The sequence below is a fragment of the Lynx canadensis genome, chromosome F2 (genome assembly GCF_007474595.2).
Source record: "Lynx canadensis isolate LIC74 chromosome F2, mLynCan4.pri.v2, whole genome shotgun sequence".
NCBI classification, from domain to species: domain Eukaryota; kingdom Metazoa; phylum Chordata; class Mammalia; order Carnivora; family Felidae; genus Lynx; species Lynx canadensis.
The window spans coordinates 39,980,974-40,000,909 of record NC_044320.2 but is presented as its reverse complement, the minus strand read 5'-3'; the positions used below and the strand labels follow the sequence as shown (position 1 = coordinate 40,000,909).

The 19,936-nt window shown below is 38.8% G+C and overlaps 1 protein-coding gene across 2 annotated transcripts in view; it reads left to right on the top strand.

Moving 5' to 3' along the window:
• CPQ (carboxypeptidase Q) overlaps positions 1 to 19,936 on the top strand; it is a 344,836-nt gene that overhangs the window by 44,556 nt on the left and 280,344 nt on the right. For both annotated transcript variants that reach the window (XM_030303994.2, XM_030303995.2), the window contains exon 2: positions 5,334 to 5,541. In XM_030303994.2, coding sequence (XP_030159854.1) covers positions 5,334 to 5,541 — 208 coding nt within the window. The remainder of the gene's footprint in view (positions 1 to 5,333; positions 5,542 to 19,936) is intronic.

The window sequence follows — 19,936 nt, the reverse complement described above, 5'->3', positions numbered from 1 at the left end:
GAACTTAGTCAAATTCATGCTGTCCCCAATGCCCAGTACGCAGTTCCACTCAGTAGGAGGGCTGTAAATTTGTTGAATGAATTTAAATTGTAAAGACTTGTTCTTTCATGAGAAGGACATTGCACAATTATAATATTCTCCATAAACAAATGGACACTCAAAAAGAAGTGCTCTGATGTTCTTTTTTCTGTCTTGCCATGAATTTGCCATTTCCTTATTACCACTTCAGTTCAAAACACTTGAGTTTCCAAGAACAGCTGTTTTCTCTTCTCCATAAGTGAGTTCAGGAAAAACCAGCCATTCCACTGGACCTACTTATCTTGTGTCATGTACTCAATATAAGATTGTATGATACGAGTAAGAAGCTAGGCTTCCTTTTGGGTGGGGCTCCAGTATTTCCTTTTTGGAGGCCAAGTCTTCTGAAATCAGAATCAATTTTCTAAAACATACCACGTTGAATTGAGCCCCAGAGATATGTTTTTCTGTTTGTAGTCTTTTCCTTTCCTTTTAATAATAGAAGACATTATAAACATTCTCACTTCACTGTCTTCCTATTCTTAACTGTTCTTGGGAGGAATCAAGTCAGAAGATACCAAGCTTGGAGTCTCTTCATCGCATTCTTCATAGAAAAAATGATCTGAGCCAACACCACAGCAGTCAGCATCTGTCGTCTCTGCAAGGAGACCACAGTGGTAATTATGCACAGGGTAGGTTGCTTAAAAAATAAATTGATCAATTTAAAAAATTAGGTGTGGAGAATAAAAGGGAACCTGAGGATTTTTACACTGTTTTTGTGATATAATCAGCTGTAGCCAAGAGAGTTGCTTTATAATGTGAATATTCTTAGCTTCAGTCACACATTTTCTTCAGAATTAACTATCATAATCCTTTTCATTACTCTAACAGAGTCTGATGACTCTTGTCCTAGAGGGAAACCTCCCCCCCCCAACTCTTCTGTTAATAGATTGGGACCTAATGTGATCATAGTACTCTAATTTATTAGTCAGATCCTGGGTAGACTAAGAAAAATAACTGATAACTTAGACAGACTTTTTATATACTTTATTTTTCCTCTTTATTCCTTTTAAAATGAAAATACTGAGCTTTTCTTTTGATCTATTTTATATTTGTGAAAGAAGATAACAGTGCAGTAAATAGGAGGAGCATGACCCTTGGATTCAAATGTCAGCGTCAACACCTAGTAGTTGTGCAGATTTATTTACCTGCTTATCAGTATCCTCCCAATAACTACTCTGCAATTTCTCTGAGCATTAGTATGAACAATAGATATTCAAATATAACTATTATTATTATCGTCAATTTTTCTGACCTGCAGAAATACACATATTCCTTGGAAGTATACATTTTTGGAGAGTGATCAGGGATGAGGTATTATTATACTTTAATTTTTTTGTTTCTTTTTATTCATTCAGTATATGCATGCGTGTATGCATTTGTGCGTGCGTGTGTGTGTGTGTGTGAATTTCACATAATGTGTATCAGATACAATTTCAAGCACTTTGATAACATTAATGAATAAAACAGACAAAAATTTCTGCCTGCTCATGGGGCTTACATGATTGTAGTAGGTGTGGCTGGAAGCTGATAAATTCTATGGAAACATTAAACAAGATAAGAGGCTAGGGAGTTGGGAGTGGGTTGCAGTTATAAATAGGGAGGTGAGGGAAGGCCTTACTGTGAATACGACACTGGTTTTTTGTTCTTAGAGGATTTCATGTACTATCTTTGAGAATGGAGAAGGAAGATGAGAGCACAGAAAAGGAGTCTGCTGATTCATAGGAGAACGTGAGAATTTCCTTTGTGTAACATGTGTCAAAACACAAACTAATATAGAAAAGCAAAGTCTTCCAGGTGGGCTAGTTTTCTTTATTCAATTTGAGCAAAAATCTTCCTGAAATGCTTTCTTTACATACTCCACCTTTCCAAAAGATGGGTACTGAATACAGTCCACCTGATCTGTGACTGCTGCCAGGGGTCATCACCATGACCCTCACGCCTGTTACTGAACTGTCATGAAGCAAGGTCCTCAGGGTCAACAGAGATGCTTTCGGCTATTTGCCTACATCATGACTGAGTCGGCAGTGGTTGTCAGTTCTACATAGCAGCCACTACACAGATATGACTATTCAAATTTAAATATAAATTAATTTAAATAAATGATATTAAAAATTCAGTTTCTTAGTCACATTAGTCATATTTTAAGTGCTCATTTCCAGCATTGCAGAAAATTGCTAGCGTTTGTTATTTTACATGTTCCTGTCTCTGACATTGTTTTTTGTGGTACTATCAGCTTCCGACTCTGTCTCTTCCTTTTGACTTGTTGTTTCTCATTGTTTATAGGTTTAAATACTAGATTTAGAATTTTGTGTGAGGTAAGGGCAATGAGGCTCTAACAGAGAACAGAAGAGCATTCTTATGTTCAGGTCCTTGAGTTTTCATACTTAGAATGTATATTTCTATTCTGACTGCCCCAAGGCCTTTTTTGCTTGGTTATTGTTATGCAGCTGTGCTCTGGGTGGTAAGAGAATCATACTGCTGAGTTATTATGGGAGAAATGCTATCAAACTTTAAAGGTAAAATTGCACTTTTATGGAAATGCTTTAGACCCTGTCAATGGTCCCTTATTTGGAGCAGTGCTATTCAAGGAGTGTTTATTGACCGACTGCCTACACATATGCTAAACGCTGTGTTATGTCCAGGAGATGCAAGCAAAAATGAACATGGCCCCATTCCATGAGATCACAGTCGATGTGGTGGAGAGAGTCAGAAATAGGCAGGGTTTCCAATTATCCAGTGCCCAGGTATGCCCAGGACACTCTGAAAGTCCAGAGGAGGGTGGTTCATAAGCCAGCCTTCCCCCAGGTGGTGGGAAGGGAGATGAGACAGGAGGTCGGAGGCCAGGGAACGCTCCCTAAAGAAGAAATTCTTAAGTGGCATCCTGGAGGATGAATAGGTGTTTGTCACATGACGGAGCTGGGAGAATGAGGTCAACAACACATGATGTTGTATGACATGTGATAGTATGAACAAAGAAAGACACTGAGGAGTGAACTGTCATGGTGAGAGTGGGGACTTTTAAGTTTATTAATGATGGAATTTCAAAGAAGAGGGAGCTTGTGTCTGTAGAGAGGGACAAGCTTTGGGTGGTATGTTGAAAAGATGGTTTTCAACAGAGCTGGAGGAGGAGCAGTGTGGGAGTGGTGATGTAGGCTGATCTGACTTCTCTACAGTTCAGTTAGTTCACTAGAGCAGCTCTGTGGAGGTGAAGTTTGAGGGAGGTGGGCTGGAGGCTGGGACACCCGTGGTGGCAGGTGGGTGGAAGAGGAGGGAGTTGTAGCAGTCCAAAAGGTCGCTAATGAGGGCCTGATGTGAGAGTGTAATGGAGTGGAGGAGAGGACCTGGGTTCAATCAGTATTTAAGCCATAATATCTGGATTCGAGGATAGATTAGACATGAGGGCTGAAGGAGAGAGGAGTCAGAGATGACTCTAGGCTTTCAGGAAAACAATTTGAACTCTTCTTCCATGTTTATGGTGATAGGTTTTGACCTATAGCTTCTACTAGTGATTTGCATTGGCAACTGTGGTGTCTGGGTTGGGTTTTGGTTCTTCAGGACTCTTACCACTCTTTCCTTTGTTGAAAGAACTTGAGGCCTAGACTGTAGTGAAGTACTACCCTCCTATGACTTTAATTCTGCAACGGCCTATGAAAATTTATAGAAATTCAGCTTCATTTCTAGTGGATCCAGTCCAGATGCCAAAATTACCCTATTGCTGGGACAGTCCTTGGGTGGACCATTGAATCTGTTATTCATTAGGAACAACTGAAAACCATCAACAAAATTCTTGTACTATGCCAACAGTAACCCCAGTCAAATATTAAGGTAGCTTCCAGGTTTCAGAAAGTTATGAATCTCAAAATCTGTCTAGCTGAACTCTTACTTGTATGTTTCACATATTTATTTATCACATGAAGGAGCTAGTGGCTTCCTTTTTATAATTGTACATTGCTTTTTTTTTAGATTATAAATTAAGTTCAGAGTTCTGAATGTTGGTGGAGACATGCTTAGAGATCTGTAGTCAGTCACTTTAAAGTAAAATCACAAATTGAGTCCAGATAGGAGAACCAGAAGCAGGAGTGGAGCTAGCCCAAAGGGTCCATTATAATGGGGCCTACGTTGAAAGCAAGAATTCTCTCATACCTGCAGTGCATTTTAAAAGGATTTTCCAAGTAACAGTTAATATTTTAATGGCATCTGTTAACCTTCCAGGAAAACCTAGTTCTCTAGTTTGCAAGATTAAGGAAGCACGCCAAATGCATGTTGATACTTCAGTTTTTACTGACATATTTCATGACTGCATGGCTAAAGCCACAGAACAGTAGGCGCCTGCCACTTTCTTTTCACAGTTTTATTTAGTCGCTGCATCTGTCCTTTGTTGCTAAATACTTTTTCCTTGTCACTCAAACTGCTCCATCAAATTGGATCTTCAGTGGTCTGGCAGTTTTTGAATGACTTCTTGGAAGCTGTGAAACCCTGTTCCCTAATCAGGAAGATCTGGGCAAGTCTTCTGTTATGAGGAAAGATGGCACGTCTCTTCTAAGTGACACAACAGGATAATAGGACAATTACACAACATCTTCAAAATTTTTCTCTGAAGACCGGTGATGTGTTTTGGTGATGAACCAGTACTGTAAATTGAGAAGCATGGGAAATTTCCATATTCTTTGAGAGTGTTTTGTATAAAGGAGGAAAGAAAACAAGCTGACTTTTTATAATTCTTGGTAGAGGTTACATTAACTATTTGTCAAAAGTTGGATTTTTGAAGATTCTTGGCTTCTAAGAACATTCTTCATGAACTGCCATTCTTTGTATGATGTCAATGAAGGTTGTTTAACAACATAACAAAATAGCTTTATAAAAAGATAAATATGCGTTTCATTAATCCCAGGGGGAGCTTCTGAAATGCATTTTCTTTATAAATAATTAGTGTCATTCTGTGAAACTCGTGACTTCTTAGGGTGGGAAGGGGGAAAAATCTATCTTTTCAAGCAGTTTGTGATTTAGTACCAGCTGGTCGAGTGAGTTGAAAAGCCTTCTGAGTCGTATGCCTTATTATTTTGAATGCCTTTTCTCTCTCTTGGGAGACTAGCTAACCTCTGCAGTCTTTCTTCCATGGCAAATGGCTCTAAAACTTTGATCTTCTCAAACCAGTTTGCCAGATGTAGCAGGTAGAGCCTGTATGACCTTTTGTGTGCCAATTCAACAGGGCTGATTGGAAACCATAAGTTAATCCTGTATGATGTTTTTTCTAGGCATTACAGCAGAAGTTCTCGTGGTGACCTCGTTCGAGGAACTGCGGAGAAGGGCCCCAGAAGCAAGAGGGAAGATTGTTGTGTATAATCAACCTTATGTCAACTACTCGAAGACAGTGCAGTACCGAGTCCAGGGGTCAGTGGAAGCTGCCAAAGTGGGGGCTGTGGCATCCCTGATTCGATCAGTGGCTTCCTTCTCCATCTACAGGTTGGTCACGATGTTCATTTGAAACCCTTTAAAAAAACCCGAAGATTGAGAAAAACCCATGAAAGAGAAACCCGTATGAAATAAAAACAAACCATTCAAATGAAAATACTGATTTGTTTACGGAATTTTCCCTCATTCCATATTTGGTCACTTGTTTGTAATGTCTCCTTTGGCCTTTTCAGGATTCCAAGCATTGTTTGTACATTCCTTTAAAAACCTTTCCACATCCGTGATGACCCCATAACATTCCTTATATAACCAATATGTTATGTATTTTCATTGGAGGGAGAACTGAATTCACGTCTGTGTTTCATCAAAGATTCCTAGTGACTTCAGAGGAAGCTAGGCCTTTTCCCATTGTTGCTAGAGAAGTGAAATAAAAATAAAGTGGGTAACGTGATGAGAGCTGTCTGTGGAGTAGTGGAAGGAGACTAGGGAGTAGAGGATCTTGGATACAGACCTCGCTCTGCCCCCAAACAAGTATGTGGCCTTAGGAATATTCTTAAACTCTGTGGGTCTTTGCATTCTCCTCTGTTAATCAGTGATGATGAAGAGTAATAAATTTACAGTATTACTTTTAGAATAAATGAGATAAACTTATGACAGATACTTGATTATCTGTAAAGGTCTATATAAGTATTTGATGGTATTTAAGGACAACGTAAGTTTTCCTTTTTCTTTGTATTTCTGATCGAGGTAATTGCAAGACCGTCAGTCTTAGGGTAAAATTCAGCTTTTCAGTGGATGAAAGTTCTGAAACTTGACCTGCAGACATTTGGCCTAGTTTAAAAGTTACATATGGTCATGCCACACATTAAGGGTGAAATATTTGATGGGATAAACATGGATAAAAGAAGCACCATTTTAGTGTTGTAGCCTGGTCTCCCAAAGATAAAAAACAAAACAAAACAAAGCTTATGGAAACAGTTGCAAATCGGGTTTATTTGGGTTTCAAGATCAGATCAGTATCTATTGTAAGGGAAAGCTTATTTATTCTGCACAATTTTTGTTTGGAGCTGGAGACGCAGTTGCTTGATCTTAATTAGCACCCTACACCCTTGAAAATAATATAACTGATGAGACATCAGCAAATAGGAAACCAAGTCAAAAGAGAGTTGTCCAGAAGTGCAGAGAAAAGAGAAAAGGGACATTTTTCTTTAATGGGGATAAGATATCTTCCCAGGGATGAAGATGGGACATGTTAAAACTACTTGTGAAATGTTTTATGAGAGAAAAACTGTTCCACTCATGTCATAGTGCTAAAAATAATGTGCTTTGTAGGGTGCAAAGGTTTAGTGACTAGTGAAATAATCATTGGATCCTATTCTTTTGGATGGTTAATCTTCCCAGGAGGGAAGTCCTAAAATGGCTAGCTTACTTCCCAGAATGCCTCAGTCACCCCTTAGAATAACAAGGGCCTCGGCAAGCTGTGGCCATTCACTGTGATTTCACTGGTCATGAGATCTAAATTATGGAGCTATTGGGTGATTGCCAAAAATATTTATTTAAGAACTACTATTTATAAGACTAATAAACTCCAAGATGACTTAGTGTACTGCAGTATACTAGGGTTAATTGACATTTTTTTTTTCTGGTGTAATGACATCTGGAAACCCAGGCTATACCCTAGGAGCCCCAGAAAAATTTTGCCCGGCATAGGACATAGAAATGTATTGTTAGCCTTTAATATTTGGGATGAACAACTTATAGTGTATATTAAAAAGATGTTGTTCTTAATATTTCTAGTTCTAGACTGATTACAATCTTTTCATTGATTTTATAGCCAACCGTATTCCAATGGACTCTTGACTTTTGTAACTCCATCTTTTTGATATTTAAAAATACATAATAACATTGCCCTTTACCTAGTACTTTAGAATCTTTCACATATGTCATGTTACTCATTATGACAACTCAGTGGACCAAGCAGAAGGGGCATTATTATACCCATTTTACAGATAGGGAAATAAAAGTTCAGAGAATTCAGCATATTAACATGTTTAAGTATTACATTCTGAAAAATAAAAACAAAATGAAACAAACTCTTTTTCCACTAATAGCTAATTGTTTCTTAGAGCTAATTTTCCTTAAAGAGTATTTTGTATTCCTGTCTCTAATTCTTCACCTGTCATTCATTCTGCAGACCATTTTAATCTGGCTTTTGCCAATACTGAAATGGAACTTGTTAAGGTCACAAATAGCGGCCTAGTTGTCAAATATAATGGACATTTTCAGGCCATCATCTTACTTAACCACTCTGAAACATTTGTCACTGTTGACTGCTTTCTAAATACCTCTTCTGTTTGGCTTCTGTGACTTCGTTCTTATATTCTCTTTCTCTTTCTTGCTCTTACTCTTTCTCTCTTTCCCACTTACCCTCTTCCTTTTCTGTTTCCCTGACTTCTCACTCTGAACATTCTACCTGAGCAGTCCCATCATGCTTGTGGCTTCAGCCACCATCTCTGCCTGTGACACTTTCCAAACCCACCTTTCCTTCCCATACTGTTGTCTGAGCACGGGGCCCATACATCCGACGACCTCCTGATCCTTCTTTTGGATGTTCCTTAGTTATCTCTTCAGTTTTCTTCAAAACTGAACTCACCTTTTTACCTCTTTATCCTGCACTTTCTACCTCAGGGAAGAGCATGTCATCTATTCTGTCTTCTAACTTAGATGGTTCTTGAGAACTTTTTTCCTCTTCCCTTATCCATCATTGCTGACAGTTACTATGCCTTCTAGGCTCTGCTCTTTATTAGTCATTTCAACAAATACATATTGAGTAGCCCCATTTCCCAACATGACTCCACATTCCTGTAGTCAGGAGTCACTGACACTTTCCGAATGCACCAGGTTTCCTCAGGATTTCATGACTTTGCATATGCCTTCTCCCCTGTAACCTTCTATCCCTTTCCTCATTGTCTCAAACTGTCCTTTAAGATTCATCTTAAATGTTTCTTTTTCTGGGGAGCCCTCCCTGGTATCTAGCTCCAGCCAGGGTGAGCCGCCTCTTTCCAGTATTTCCACATCGTTCTGTGCATACTCTATGTCATAATGTCTTGGGGGTAGATGTGATCCATGCTTTGGTAGGGTACACTAACTGTTGTATCAACTTCAAATCTCAGTCACTTAACACAATAGGAGTTGATTTCATACTCACATAATAGTTCTAAGAGGGTGTTTAGCAGGTGGCCTTCTGCTCCTTTCCATCAACTCTAAGATCTCAGAGCCTTTTGCAGGATCTTTTACATCCAGCTGGCAAATAAGAAGATAGAGAAAGTCGATAATCAAACAGGAGGTTTTCCATGGCCAGGTCTAGACACGGCCTACTTCACTTCTGTTCACATTTCACTGGTCATAATAAAGTCATGAGGCTGGGAGATGTGGTGTGCCTTTATGTCCTCAGTGACAGGTAAACTGTCCAGTCCATCCTGATCACCTGACTCCATTATACGTTCCAGAAAGACATGGGATATCTTTCTCTCTTTCTCTCCATGTAAATATATATATACACACACATATATGTATATATGTATTTGTATATATATACATATATATACATATACACACACATATATATATGTATATATATATTTACATCTCCAAATTCCCATCATCTAGTATTTTTGTTACATAATAGTCACTCAGGAACTGTTCTGTTGAGGGAATGAACTTGTTTGAGATTGTATAGTCAGTCACGGCAGGGCTTTCGTAACAAGCCAGGTGACCAGATTGCAAATGCTCTCTGACCAAACTGTATAACCTCTGGATAGTAAATACAAAACAACTTGAATTTTTAGGGCACTTTGCTCTGTATTTAAGGAAAATATACATGTGCCCAGCATGCCAGATTGTATCTTTTTTTCTGCCACAACTTTCATGAACAATGGTGTTTTGAGTTGCTAGTTGAATAAAACAGCTCCCTTCTCTCTGACAGATATTTCACCCTTAAGTTTTATGGGGGTGGTGATACTGGATTCTGTCTAGGAGTGGTGTAGAGGTCAGCAATACTAGAGAACAGAGTAGAAATTGTAATTAGTTTCTGCCTGACTTCAAAATTAGAGAATCCCCTAAAATGCAGAACATGTGTTTTACCAGTTTGATTTGACATTTGTCAGTGCAGTTAACAATATTTGTTAGCCATTTTGGAAGTACAACAGTCACATGGTTACATGACATGTCCTTAAGAGACATCTGTAAAAAGTCCGTTACTTGTTGCCTTCAATATCTCCAGGTTCATTGTTGTTATTTCTCTGCATTGCCATTGTCAGTATCCTTGTGCTCAAATTTACTTTAAGGAGAAGAATTTTTTTTTTTATTGATGCTTTATAATGACTCTTGTTCACATTAAGTATCAACTGGGACTCTCATTAGATCTTGATTAGTTTTTTTGTATGTAAAATACCTTTTGCCTTTGTCATAGGAGGATATTTTAAGGCTAAGTGTAATTGTTAATTTAAGTTCTGCAGAGGAACCATTTGTCTTACGTTATTTTTCAAATTAATTATTTTCTTAGTAAATATTTATCGAGAGCTTAACAGTTGCTCTGAAATTGCCAAGCAGTAGGGTTATTAAAATGAATTAGGCATGTTTTTTGTTGCCCCTCAGAAATATTCTACCTGGCTAAAAGAGAAGAAGGTAAGCTTAAAATATAAATGACTAATGTAATCTATTTTATATTTAGTGCTAAATGAATGACTGGGGGAAAGGAATGAAAGAAAGAAATGAACATTTATTTGGCACCTACTTTGTATATCTTTGTGCATCTCTGAAGACTTAAATAGTTTGTTGAGATGAATTCTTTATGCAACCCAATGGAGGCAGATAATTGGTATGTCTCTTTTATTGAAAGAGAAACAGGTTTAGAATGGTTAAATAATCAAGTTACACAAGTAATGAAGGAACAAGGATTCATACTTAGAGTCTCTGGCTCTGAATTCCATGCGTTTTGAATTATACCAAGCAACTCGAAGAGCTAATGCTTTGGAGTCTAAAAGAGGTAGCAGAAGTCTGATTAGGGCTGCTTCATTGAGGATGTGTATTTGGGGTATACTCAACGACAAAGTTGAACTTAAATAAGAAAGGGAAGTGGAAAGACATTCTATACATGATCAAGGCAAGGAGGTGGGCATGCTTGATGAACTTGGGTAATACACAAGTAGACCAGTATGGCTGGAGCCAGAGGTTTCATTGGAGGTTAGAGAAATGTGATTAGGGGGGTGAGTGGAAGAGACCCGGTTATGAAGAATCCAGAATACCAGATTGGGGAGTTTTAAGTTTTATGTAGAGGAAATGGAGAATCATTGAATGTGATCAAGTTGGGGGGTGATGTTTTAGAGCAATATTTCTCTAAAGATAGTCTCTGGAACACCTCAGTCTCACCTGGGAGCTTGTTGATATGAAATTATCAGGCCCCACCTGAGACCCCTTAAATTAAAAATGCTTAGGGGTGGGGCTTATGGTTTAACTGGCTCTCCAGGTGATTCTGATGCATGTTAAAATTTGGGCGCTGCTGTTTCAGAATGGTGACTACATGGCCTGCTATGAAAAGGAAAGAGAGGTTAGTGCTCTAATAATGCAGATGTGAAATAATGAGGGCAGAGATGATGGCAGTGGGAATGGACAGCAAGAGACAGCAAGGAGGGATAGTATGAAAAAAATGATCAGTACTTGGTTGTATTTGAAGGGGGGGCAGGAGGAAGGCTCAAAGTTTACGGTAAGGCAAGGACCAAAAGTCATGGGATGAATCTGTGTTCAGTTCAGCACAGTGTTTGAAAGTCATGAGATTTACATAAAAAATAGGAGTTTGTGGTTTTTAGAGAAAAACCGAATCTGGCAACATCTAGTATCTCCCATAAGTTAGACCAGCTGAGTGGATAAGCCACCAAGTCCTTTTAGTTAATGGGATGTACCCTCTTCAGTCTTTCATAGCTCCCCAGTTTCCCTACACCCAGCCTGGCGACTGGAGGAGGAGAGGGAGAGGGAGGAGAGGAGAGGGAACTGATTGGAGGCAACATGAGCAGCTTGGGTTTTAGACATTATGAGTTTGAGGCAACTGTGAGAAGTTGCGTTAACCTGGTTTTCATATTTTGTGAAAAAAAAAAACAGGTAAGCATTTCCATTTCTCAATTATCTCCTTTTTGGATCACCCAAGGCAATTTAAAATTCTAGGCTGGCTTCCTTGCAATGCAGTACACCTGGGGACTCCCGCCTCCTGCCTTCTCTACACACGAGCTCAAGAATGCAAAATGAGTTTCATATTAGCCCGAGTAAAATACAATTCAGAAAGTAACTCTACTGAGGCCAAACTGTCTGTTGTACTCCCATTGCCAAATACACATTTTTTTTCCTCGTTATTTTCTCCATTGCCCCAGATAATTGAACACAGACTATAAGTTTTAATCGGCTAAGGAAGCAAAAGGCTTTCCCTCCACTCTCCTGTGAAAACGGCATCACTACACTGGGTGAGAATTCATGGAGGCGGCAATGGCTTGTTGATCGAACTTGCTTTGTGAATTCTCTTGGTTTATGTTTTATATCACTTGGCCTTCGCGTGCCATATTGATAAGAAAAGTGAAGAGGAGGAGGAATAGCAGCAATCCAGTTTGAAGATGACTGAGATCTGATTGAATATTCAGCTGGAGAGAGAGATGAGTGAATCCAGGTGATGTGTTTGGAGCATCAGAGAGGGAGTGTTATACCATCTGGTGAGAGAGCTGCGAAAAAGTCTATAAATCACTCCTTATAATGATACTTAATTAATACAGAGTCGATAAATGACATAATTTGAAGCTCCAGTTGGGCTACATCGTAGAGTTAAATAGCTGCAGAGAGGGCTCTGATTAAAGCCATTACAATTTATAAAACATTCTTCATCTTAAAGCATCTTGATGAGATTTAACATGAACATTTTTGTAATCAGAGGGCCAGCTTAAAACATTCAGAGCAGAGGTGAAATGTCTTAAGAGGTCTGTTTTGGATGATTTTTGAAAGCCAGTTATTCCCAGGGAGTAAAAAAGCTTGTCCCCCACCCCCACCACCCATTGCTTTTTTAATGGGAGAAAATTAATGCTGCTACTTCACACTTAGACCATCTTGGATTTTTGATGTCCTGGTGGTTTGGTTCTTTGGCGTGACCTTAGCATAATTAGCTATCAAGCTTGATTTAAATTGTTGTGAAATATCATTGCAATTTCGGGGGGCATATGTGCCTGCTGGTGATTACAAAATAAGGAGGATACCACCGTGACTCAAATCGGTGCAACTGGGCCAGCCTCCATTAGTAGGTTCTTTTCCTGCCTTACATTGTTTTTGCTTAATTCACTCTGAGGCTCATAACAGATGCACAGTAATCAAGCAGAATGCCAATTCTCATCATTTATGCAGGTGGAGGGCCACTGTGCTCCCGAGGGGGGAAACCAGAGAAGACCCACACTGAACACAACATTTTTTTTCCTTCTCATCATCCCTTTCTTTTCCCTCTCTCTGCTTTTGAAAGGCAGATTCTTTTCAGAAGGCCTTTGTTAGAAATTCCAAAATGTTCTTTAATCACCGAAATCTTATTATTGCTTCAGGTAGTGTGACAGGCATACTACCTCCTAATGGATAGAATCAGGCAGTGACTCTGGAGCCCCACTTCTGGAGTCGTGGTGCCTGGGTCTTTGTTCAGCCACTTGCCACATGTGTGACCTTGGCAAACTGTGTATACACCCTGTGCCTCGGTTTCATCCGTCAAGTGGGGGAATTCATTATACCTTCTTCCTGGTGTTTTGTGAGCTTTTAAATGAGATATTAGTATTGCCTGACACATAGTTTTACATACATGTAAAGTGCTATTGTTATAGAGTCTTGTTAAATGATGACTGGATGTACTCATTGACTAAAGGAGGAAGGAAAGGAGGGAAGTGTGGAGCGACGGAGGGAAGGAGGAAGAAAAGAGAAGAAGGAAGAAAGAAAAGAGGGCGGAGAAAAAAAGAATGTAGTTGATCCCATATCACTGTTGTCACTGCAGCGCTCTGCAACCCTAACACCAGATTGTCACTTGGATCTCCATCTGTTTAGTTTGTCCAAACTCTGTCTTATGTGTTTGCTAGTCTGCTTCTCTCTCTGAATTGGAAGTTCTCCTGGGGACGTACTGTGTGTCTTATTCATGTCAGCGTCCCCAGAGCCAGGCTCAATGCCTGGCACACAGTAGTGCTGGAATGAATGAATGAAGAGTTAGAGGCAGCCTAGCCTATCTGGTTTGCTAACACGTAAATTCAAGGTGTCACCATTTCACATTGATAGAAGTTGAATAATACTATAGGTGAGGTGACTAACCTTTTGAATTGCTACTTATCAAAAATAGAATCTCTGGCGTCTGAGAGGAGACTATATAGTTATGTAAATTTTGGTAAGGTATTGCAAACTGCATATTACTATGGTGCTTTGTGAGGCTGCTATAATTAATGGTCTGTTTGCATTCCTGGTACTGACTGTCATCTTTCATCTGCTTATAACCTTGATATAAAAATTTGTTCTCGGCTGCTATTTTGCATTCATAATTTTAAAATGTATATAAATGTTCACCTTCTATCTTCCAGCTTTCTGATTATTGAAAGCACAAGCTTAAGAATCATACCACCGTGGCATGTTTTTCTGAATCTCTAGTGGTAAAAAGAAATTAATGCATTTGGAATTCAGGTTTCAGGATTATGACAATGTTGTTTGCTTATGCAGTGCCCTTTGAAAAATGTCTAGTGTAGCATATGAACCAAAAGAATCCCGAGTAGCCTCAAGTCAGTCTTTTACTATTGCAGGTGCCTTTGTTCTCTTCTTCTCTCATGAAAGCTAAAGTCAACTCTTAAAATCCTCTTGCTTCCATTGGCTTCTTTAGCTTTCTGGAGAAAGTGCCAGCCAGAAGGGTCTACTAGGGAAATTTTGAAGGCTAACAAATATAACAATATATAGACTGGGATTTGGAGTCTGACAGACCTGGATTCAAATGCAGATTCTGCCACTTAGAGATGGTGTCACCCCCCAGCCTTATGTTTACTATTTAACCACGCTGAGCCTGTTTCCTCATCTGTAACATGGGGAGGATACTGTTTACCTCTAGCGTTGTTGACAGAATGAAATGAGATTGAGCACTAGACATGGAACCTGACACATGGGAAGCAATCAGTGAATTATAACTGACATATTATTTTGATCATGGTCACTGTCGTCATTAACATCATTAGGTCATGACAGGACTGAGCAGGTAGCTTGATCCGAACTGACTTATCTTAAAAAGCAACGGTTCTTGGGGCGCCTGGGTGGCGCAGTCGGTTAAGCATCCGACTTCAGCCAGGTCACGATCTCGCGGTCCGGGAGTTCGAGCCCCGCGTCGGGCTCTGGGCTGATGGCTCAGAGCCTGGAGCCTGTTTCCGATTCTGTGTCTCCCTCTCTCTCTGCCCCTCCCCCGTTCATGCTCTGTCTCTCTCTGTCCCAAATAAATAAATAAACGTTGAAAAGAAAAAAAAAAAATTAAAAAAAAAAAAAAAAAAGCAACGGTTCAGAACTCTCCACATTGTGGGCTCCAGAGACCTTGGTTCTGATTATCTTCTGATTTCAGGAACTACTCTTGTAGTCTCCTTTAGTCTTTGGTTTAAAACTCTGCTGTTTGTCTTTTCTCTCTTCTCTGGCCTCACACTGAATACTCGATACTGTTCTTTGTGTGTAAGTGTTAAAGATGTGGTAACTCAGACCAGTGATCAGTGACCAGCTAATGGAGATGTAGTAAGTTTCTATTTTAAATGCTTTCCAGGCTATTTTCCACCTCAGGGTCTTTGCACTCATTGACCCCTTTGTCTAGGGAATTCTGTTTCCCCAGCTTTTTATATGGTTGACTCTCTTTCAACCTTCAGATCTCAACTGAGAGTTTTGTTTTGTTTCCTGAAAGGGCTTTCCTGACTGTCCCAAGTAGAGTAGCATTTTCCCTCAAATTCTCTTACCTAGTACCTCTTCTGTATGCTCAGAATCTTGATTAACATTTGGTGACTTTCATATAACTACCTATTACTTGTGTATCTCTCCATGAGAATATAAACTCCATAAGGACTAGACTATATCCTTCTTCTCTTTTTTAATATACTTTATTATATTTTATATATAATATAATTTATTATATATAATTTATTATAATATATATTTTTTATTATAAATTGGTTTCCATAAAACACCCAGTGCTCATCCCAACAAGTGCTCTCCTCAGTGCCCATCACCCACTTTCCCCTCTCCACCACCCCCCATCAACCCTCAGTTTGTTCTCAGTATTTAAGAGTCTCTTATCATTTGCCTGCCTCCCTGCCTCTCTGTAACTCTTTTTTCCCCCCTTCTCCTCCCCCATGGTCTTCTTGAGAAATAGACTATATCCTTCTTCTGCACCATTGTATTCTCAGTACACAGGAGATTGCCTGGCACATGGCAGGTACTCACAAGATATTCGTAGAGTGAGTAGCTATTTAAAAAAATCATCCAAGATCAAAAAATAGAGAACCAACCAGAATCAGATACACTGAATCATGTCTGTTTTCTGAAGCCACATTCTAAAGTATCACATACTTTTTTTCCCAACTTTTTCTTTTTTTGGAAAAATATCAGTTTATGGTAAAAATTGAAAGAATATTAAATGACTCATACGCTCTTTATAAGAAATTGCCTAACTTTTTCCAGAGAGGTGGTACCATTTTACATTCCCACCAGCCCTGTGTAAAATTTCAGCCTGCTCCACATTCTCACCAAAATTTGGTGTTGTCAGTCTGTTTAATTTTAGCCATTCTGGTGGGCGTGCATTGGTAGCTCATTGAAATGTTGATTTTCATTTCCCTTATGACTAATGATGTTGAGCACTCTTTCACGTGATGATTGGTCATTTCTGAATCCTCCTTTGTGAAGAGTTTGTTCAAGTCTTTTACCCCTTTTATAACTGGATTGTTTTTGAATTGTTGACTAGTAGGACTTTTTCACTTATTCTAGATACAGGTGTATTGCCAGATATATGTTTTGCAAATATTTTCTCCCAGTTGATGTCTTGCCTATTCTTTGTTTTTATTGTTGTTGTTTTTGTTTTGCTTTGTTCTTTGGCTTAACAGTGTCTTTTGATGAGGAAAAGTTTTGAAATTAATGAATTCTAATGTATCCATTTTTATTTGCATTCTGTGTTCACTCACATACCCTTCTTCAACATTCATTATTTAATATTTTGCCACATTTGTTCTCTTTCTCCTTTTCTGAATCACTTGAAAGTGACGTGTGTACAGCCATGAAGACACCTTACCCAGAAATACATTAGCATGTATTTCATCCGAACAAGAACCTTCTCTTATAATGCAGCAGCAGCATTATCATACCTGTGAAATCTCCATTGTTACACAATGCATGTTGGCCCATTGTTCCTCGCTCTCAATAATGTCCCTGCTTTCCCGCCCCCCTCCCCACCCCAGAATCCGATCAAGGACATCCTTTACATTTAGTTGTCATGTATCTTTAGTCTCCTTTAATCTGGAACTCTTGCCTAGCCTTCATAATATTTTATTACACTGGCATTTTTGAAGAATACAGGCAGCTGTTTTGCACAATGTCCCTAGTTTGGGATTGTTATTTCCTCATTATTAGATTCAGATTAAATATTTTTGGCAACAATTCTCTATGGATAATGTTGCATCCCTTGTATTACATTGCATAAGGAAGCAAATAATGTCAGTTTTCTTTATTAGTGAGGCTAAGTTGATCACTTGTCTAAGGCAGTATCTCTGGATTTCTTCACTGGAAAGGTACTTTTCACATCTGTAGAGGGAATACCTTGTAATCATGGTGAGTTGATTTGAGACTTTGTGAATCTTAAGTTCCCTAATAAAATTTCACCCAATGAAAATTTAGCGTATGTTTTTGTTAAAATTTTTTAAAGTTTATTTATTTATTTTGAGAGAGATAGAGTGAGCAGGGGAGGGGCAGAGAGAGAGGAAGAGAGAGAGGATCCCAAGCAGGTTCTACACTGTCAGCACAGAGTCCAATGCAGGGCTTGAATTCACAAACTGTGAGATCCTGACCTGAGCTGAAACCAAGAGTCGGACACTTAACGGAAGGAGCCACCCAGGCGTCCCTGGCATATGTTAATGATTCTTGCCTGAATCAGTCATTACACTGCTGGTTGCAAATGTTTTCCTAATTCAGTTATTCCTCTCACATTTATTAACTGGCCTGCTTTTGTAAAGAGGAGCCTCCACCTTTTTCCCCTTCTCATTGTTTCTGAGTATCACTCCATGGATTTTTAAAAGTGTATGCATTAAAATTCATTACAGTCATTATTCTTTTTGACAAAGCATCAAAAATTTCAAAGTGCTTAATAAATGTCAAAGTTAATATTTTACAATAAGCTTGAATATTTGAAGCATTGGAAGGAATTCACTTTTTTATATCCAAAGGAACCCAAACTATCTCAGATAAGTCAACTGATTAGCGGGGTGTAATCAATACCATTTCCTCTGAACTTTCTCATTAACAGCATGAGCTTTGGAGTAAGAACTCCTGAAGTTATTTTTAGAGTTTACCATTACCAGTATATACCATATGCAAATGAAGATCCTTCACCCCATACATAATTGCTGTTGATTGTTAAAATAAATGAGCAAAAATCTTAAATCCAGCGACTGCTCCTGATTTTCTCTAGATTTTTTTTCTCCTTTTTTTGCCATGCAGAGCTGATGTTGAGGAGTGTGTTTTCAAAGAACCCTTTCCAGGAGAAATAAGTATCCCAGTGTGGGTTTGCAGAAGCCTACAAGGATGCTTCTTTGAGGGGAGTTTACCTAATTTCTGTGGTGGAGAACAGAAAGCTGTAAATTATGCACCCACTCCAACCCCACCACGTCATCAGTGGTTGGGAAAGGGTAGCCAGCCTTGGCCAGCAGGTCAACGGTAATAGTTTAAAAGCTGAATGAGGGGCGCCTGGGTGGCGCAGTCGTTAAGCATCCGACTTCAGCCAGGTCACGATCTCGCGGTCCGGGAGTTCGAGCCCCGCGTCAGGCTCTGGGCTGATGGCTCAGAGCCTGGAGCCTGTTTCCGATTCTGTGTCTCCCTCTCTCTCTGCCCCTCCCCCGTTCATGCTCTGTCTCTCTCTGTCCCAAAAATAAATAAACGTTGAAAAAAAAAATTTAAAAGCTGAATGAATGTCTGTTGCTGCACTGGTTGACTGCTCCATAAATTACATATTTAACATTTAGGAGAATTTAATTTTTAACATTTCCAATTTCATTCATTCAATTAGCGTTTTTTTAATGTTTGTTTATTTTTGAGAGAGAGAGCACTCTGGCACGCAAGCCCGCGAGCCAGGGAGGGGCAGAGAGAGAAGGGGACAGAGGATGGGAAGCAGGCTCTCAGGCAGGTTCCAGCTCACCAACCTTGAGATCAAGACCTGAACCAAAGTTGGACACTTAAATGACTGAGCCACCCAGGCACCCCACAATATGCATTTATTAAGCATCTTTTGTATACCAGGCCAGGGGAGGACCTAAGTTTTGTAGGACTAGGCTCTCATGTAATTTTGGGGCCTCTTTAAGAAAAGAATACAAAGTTGCAAATAAAAATTTAGATATAAATCAACATTTACTTAGAATAACAAAGAAATTATAACAAATTACAAATTTAAGAAAGCTGCCAAATACTACAAACATTACAAAATTCAGTAAAATATAATGTTTTTATTAAATACCTGTCAAGCTTCCATATTTTTCCTATGTTTTTTGCTTGACTACTCTTTGATTGCTTTTTATGTGACAATGCTTTTGTGTTATGTTTTGCAAAGAGAGAATAAAAAGAGAATTCAGTCTTTCCTCCAGCATGGTTGATAGAAATGTAGTTTTTATTATTGATAGTTTGGTAAAATTTATTTCAGGTTTACAGCTTTTTATTGGTAATATATACATTTTTAGGATTGTTGTCAAATTTTGGAAAGCTGCTATTAAGTTTCTTCCATGTACGAGCATTATGATTTCAGGACATTTTACCTTTTCTTGTATAGTGACAATGAGTTGACAACATTTGAACGAGTTTGTTGTCTATTTCCTCTTTAGTGACATAACTTTTTGTTATCTTTACATTTGTCAGTATTTTGTGTCAAATCAATAAGAAATTTCAGTCTTTTTTGAAGGTGATTTACTCTTCACTATTTGTATTCCTAAATAATCTAAGAGGCTATTTGTCATGAATGCTCGAAGTACATCTCTTTCTCTCAATAAATCATGGTTTTTGTATGTTTTTTGTCTGGTATTGACAGACTTGGTTAGGACAAATATGTTATATATCCTAACATGAGATCCAGTAGGTTGACACACATAAATCATGTAACCTCATACATAACTGCACTCAACTGTTTGTAGTA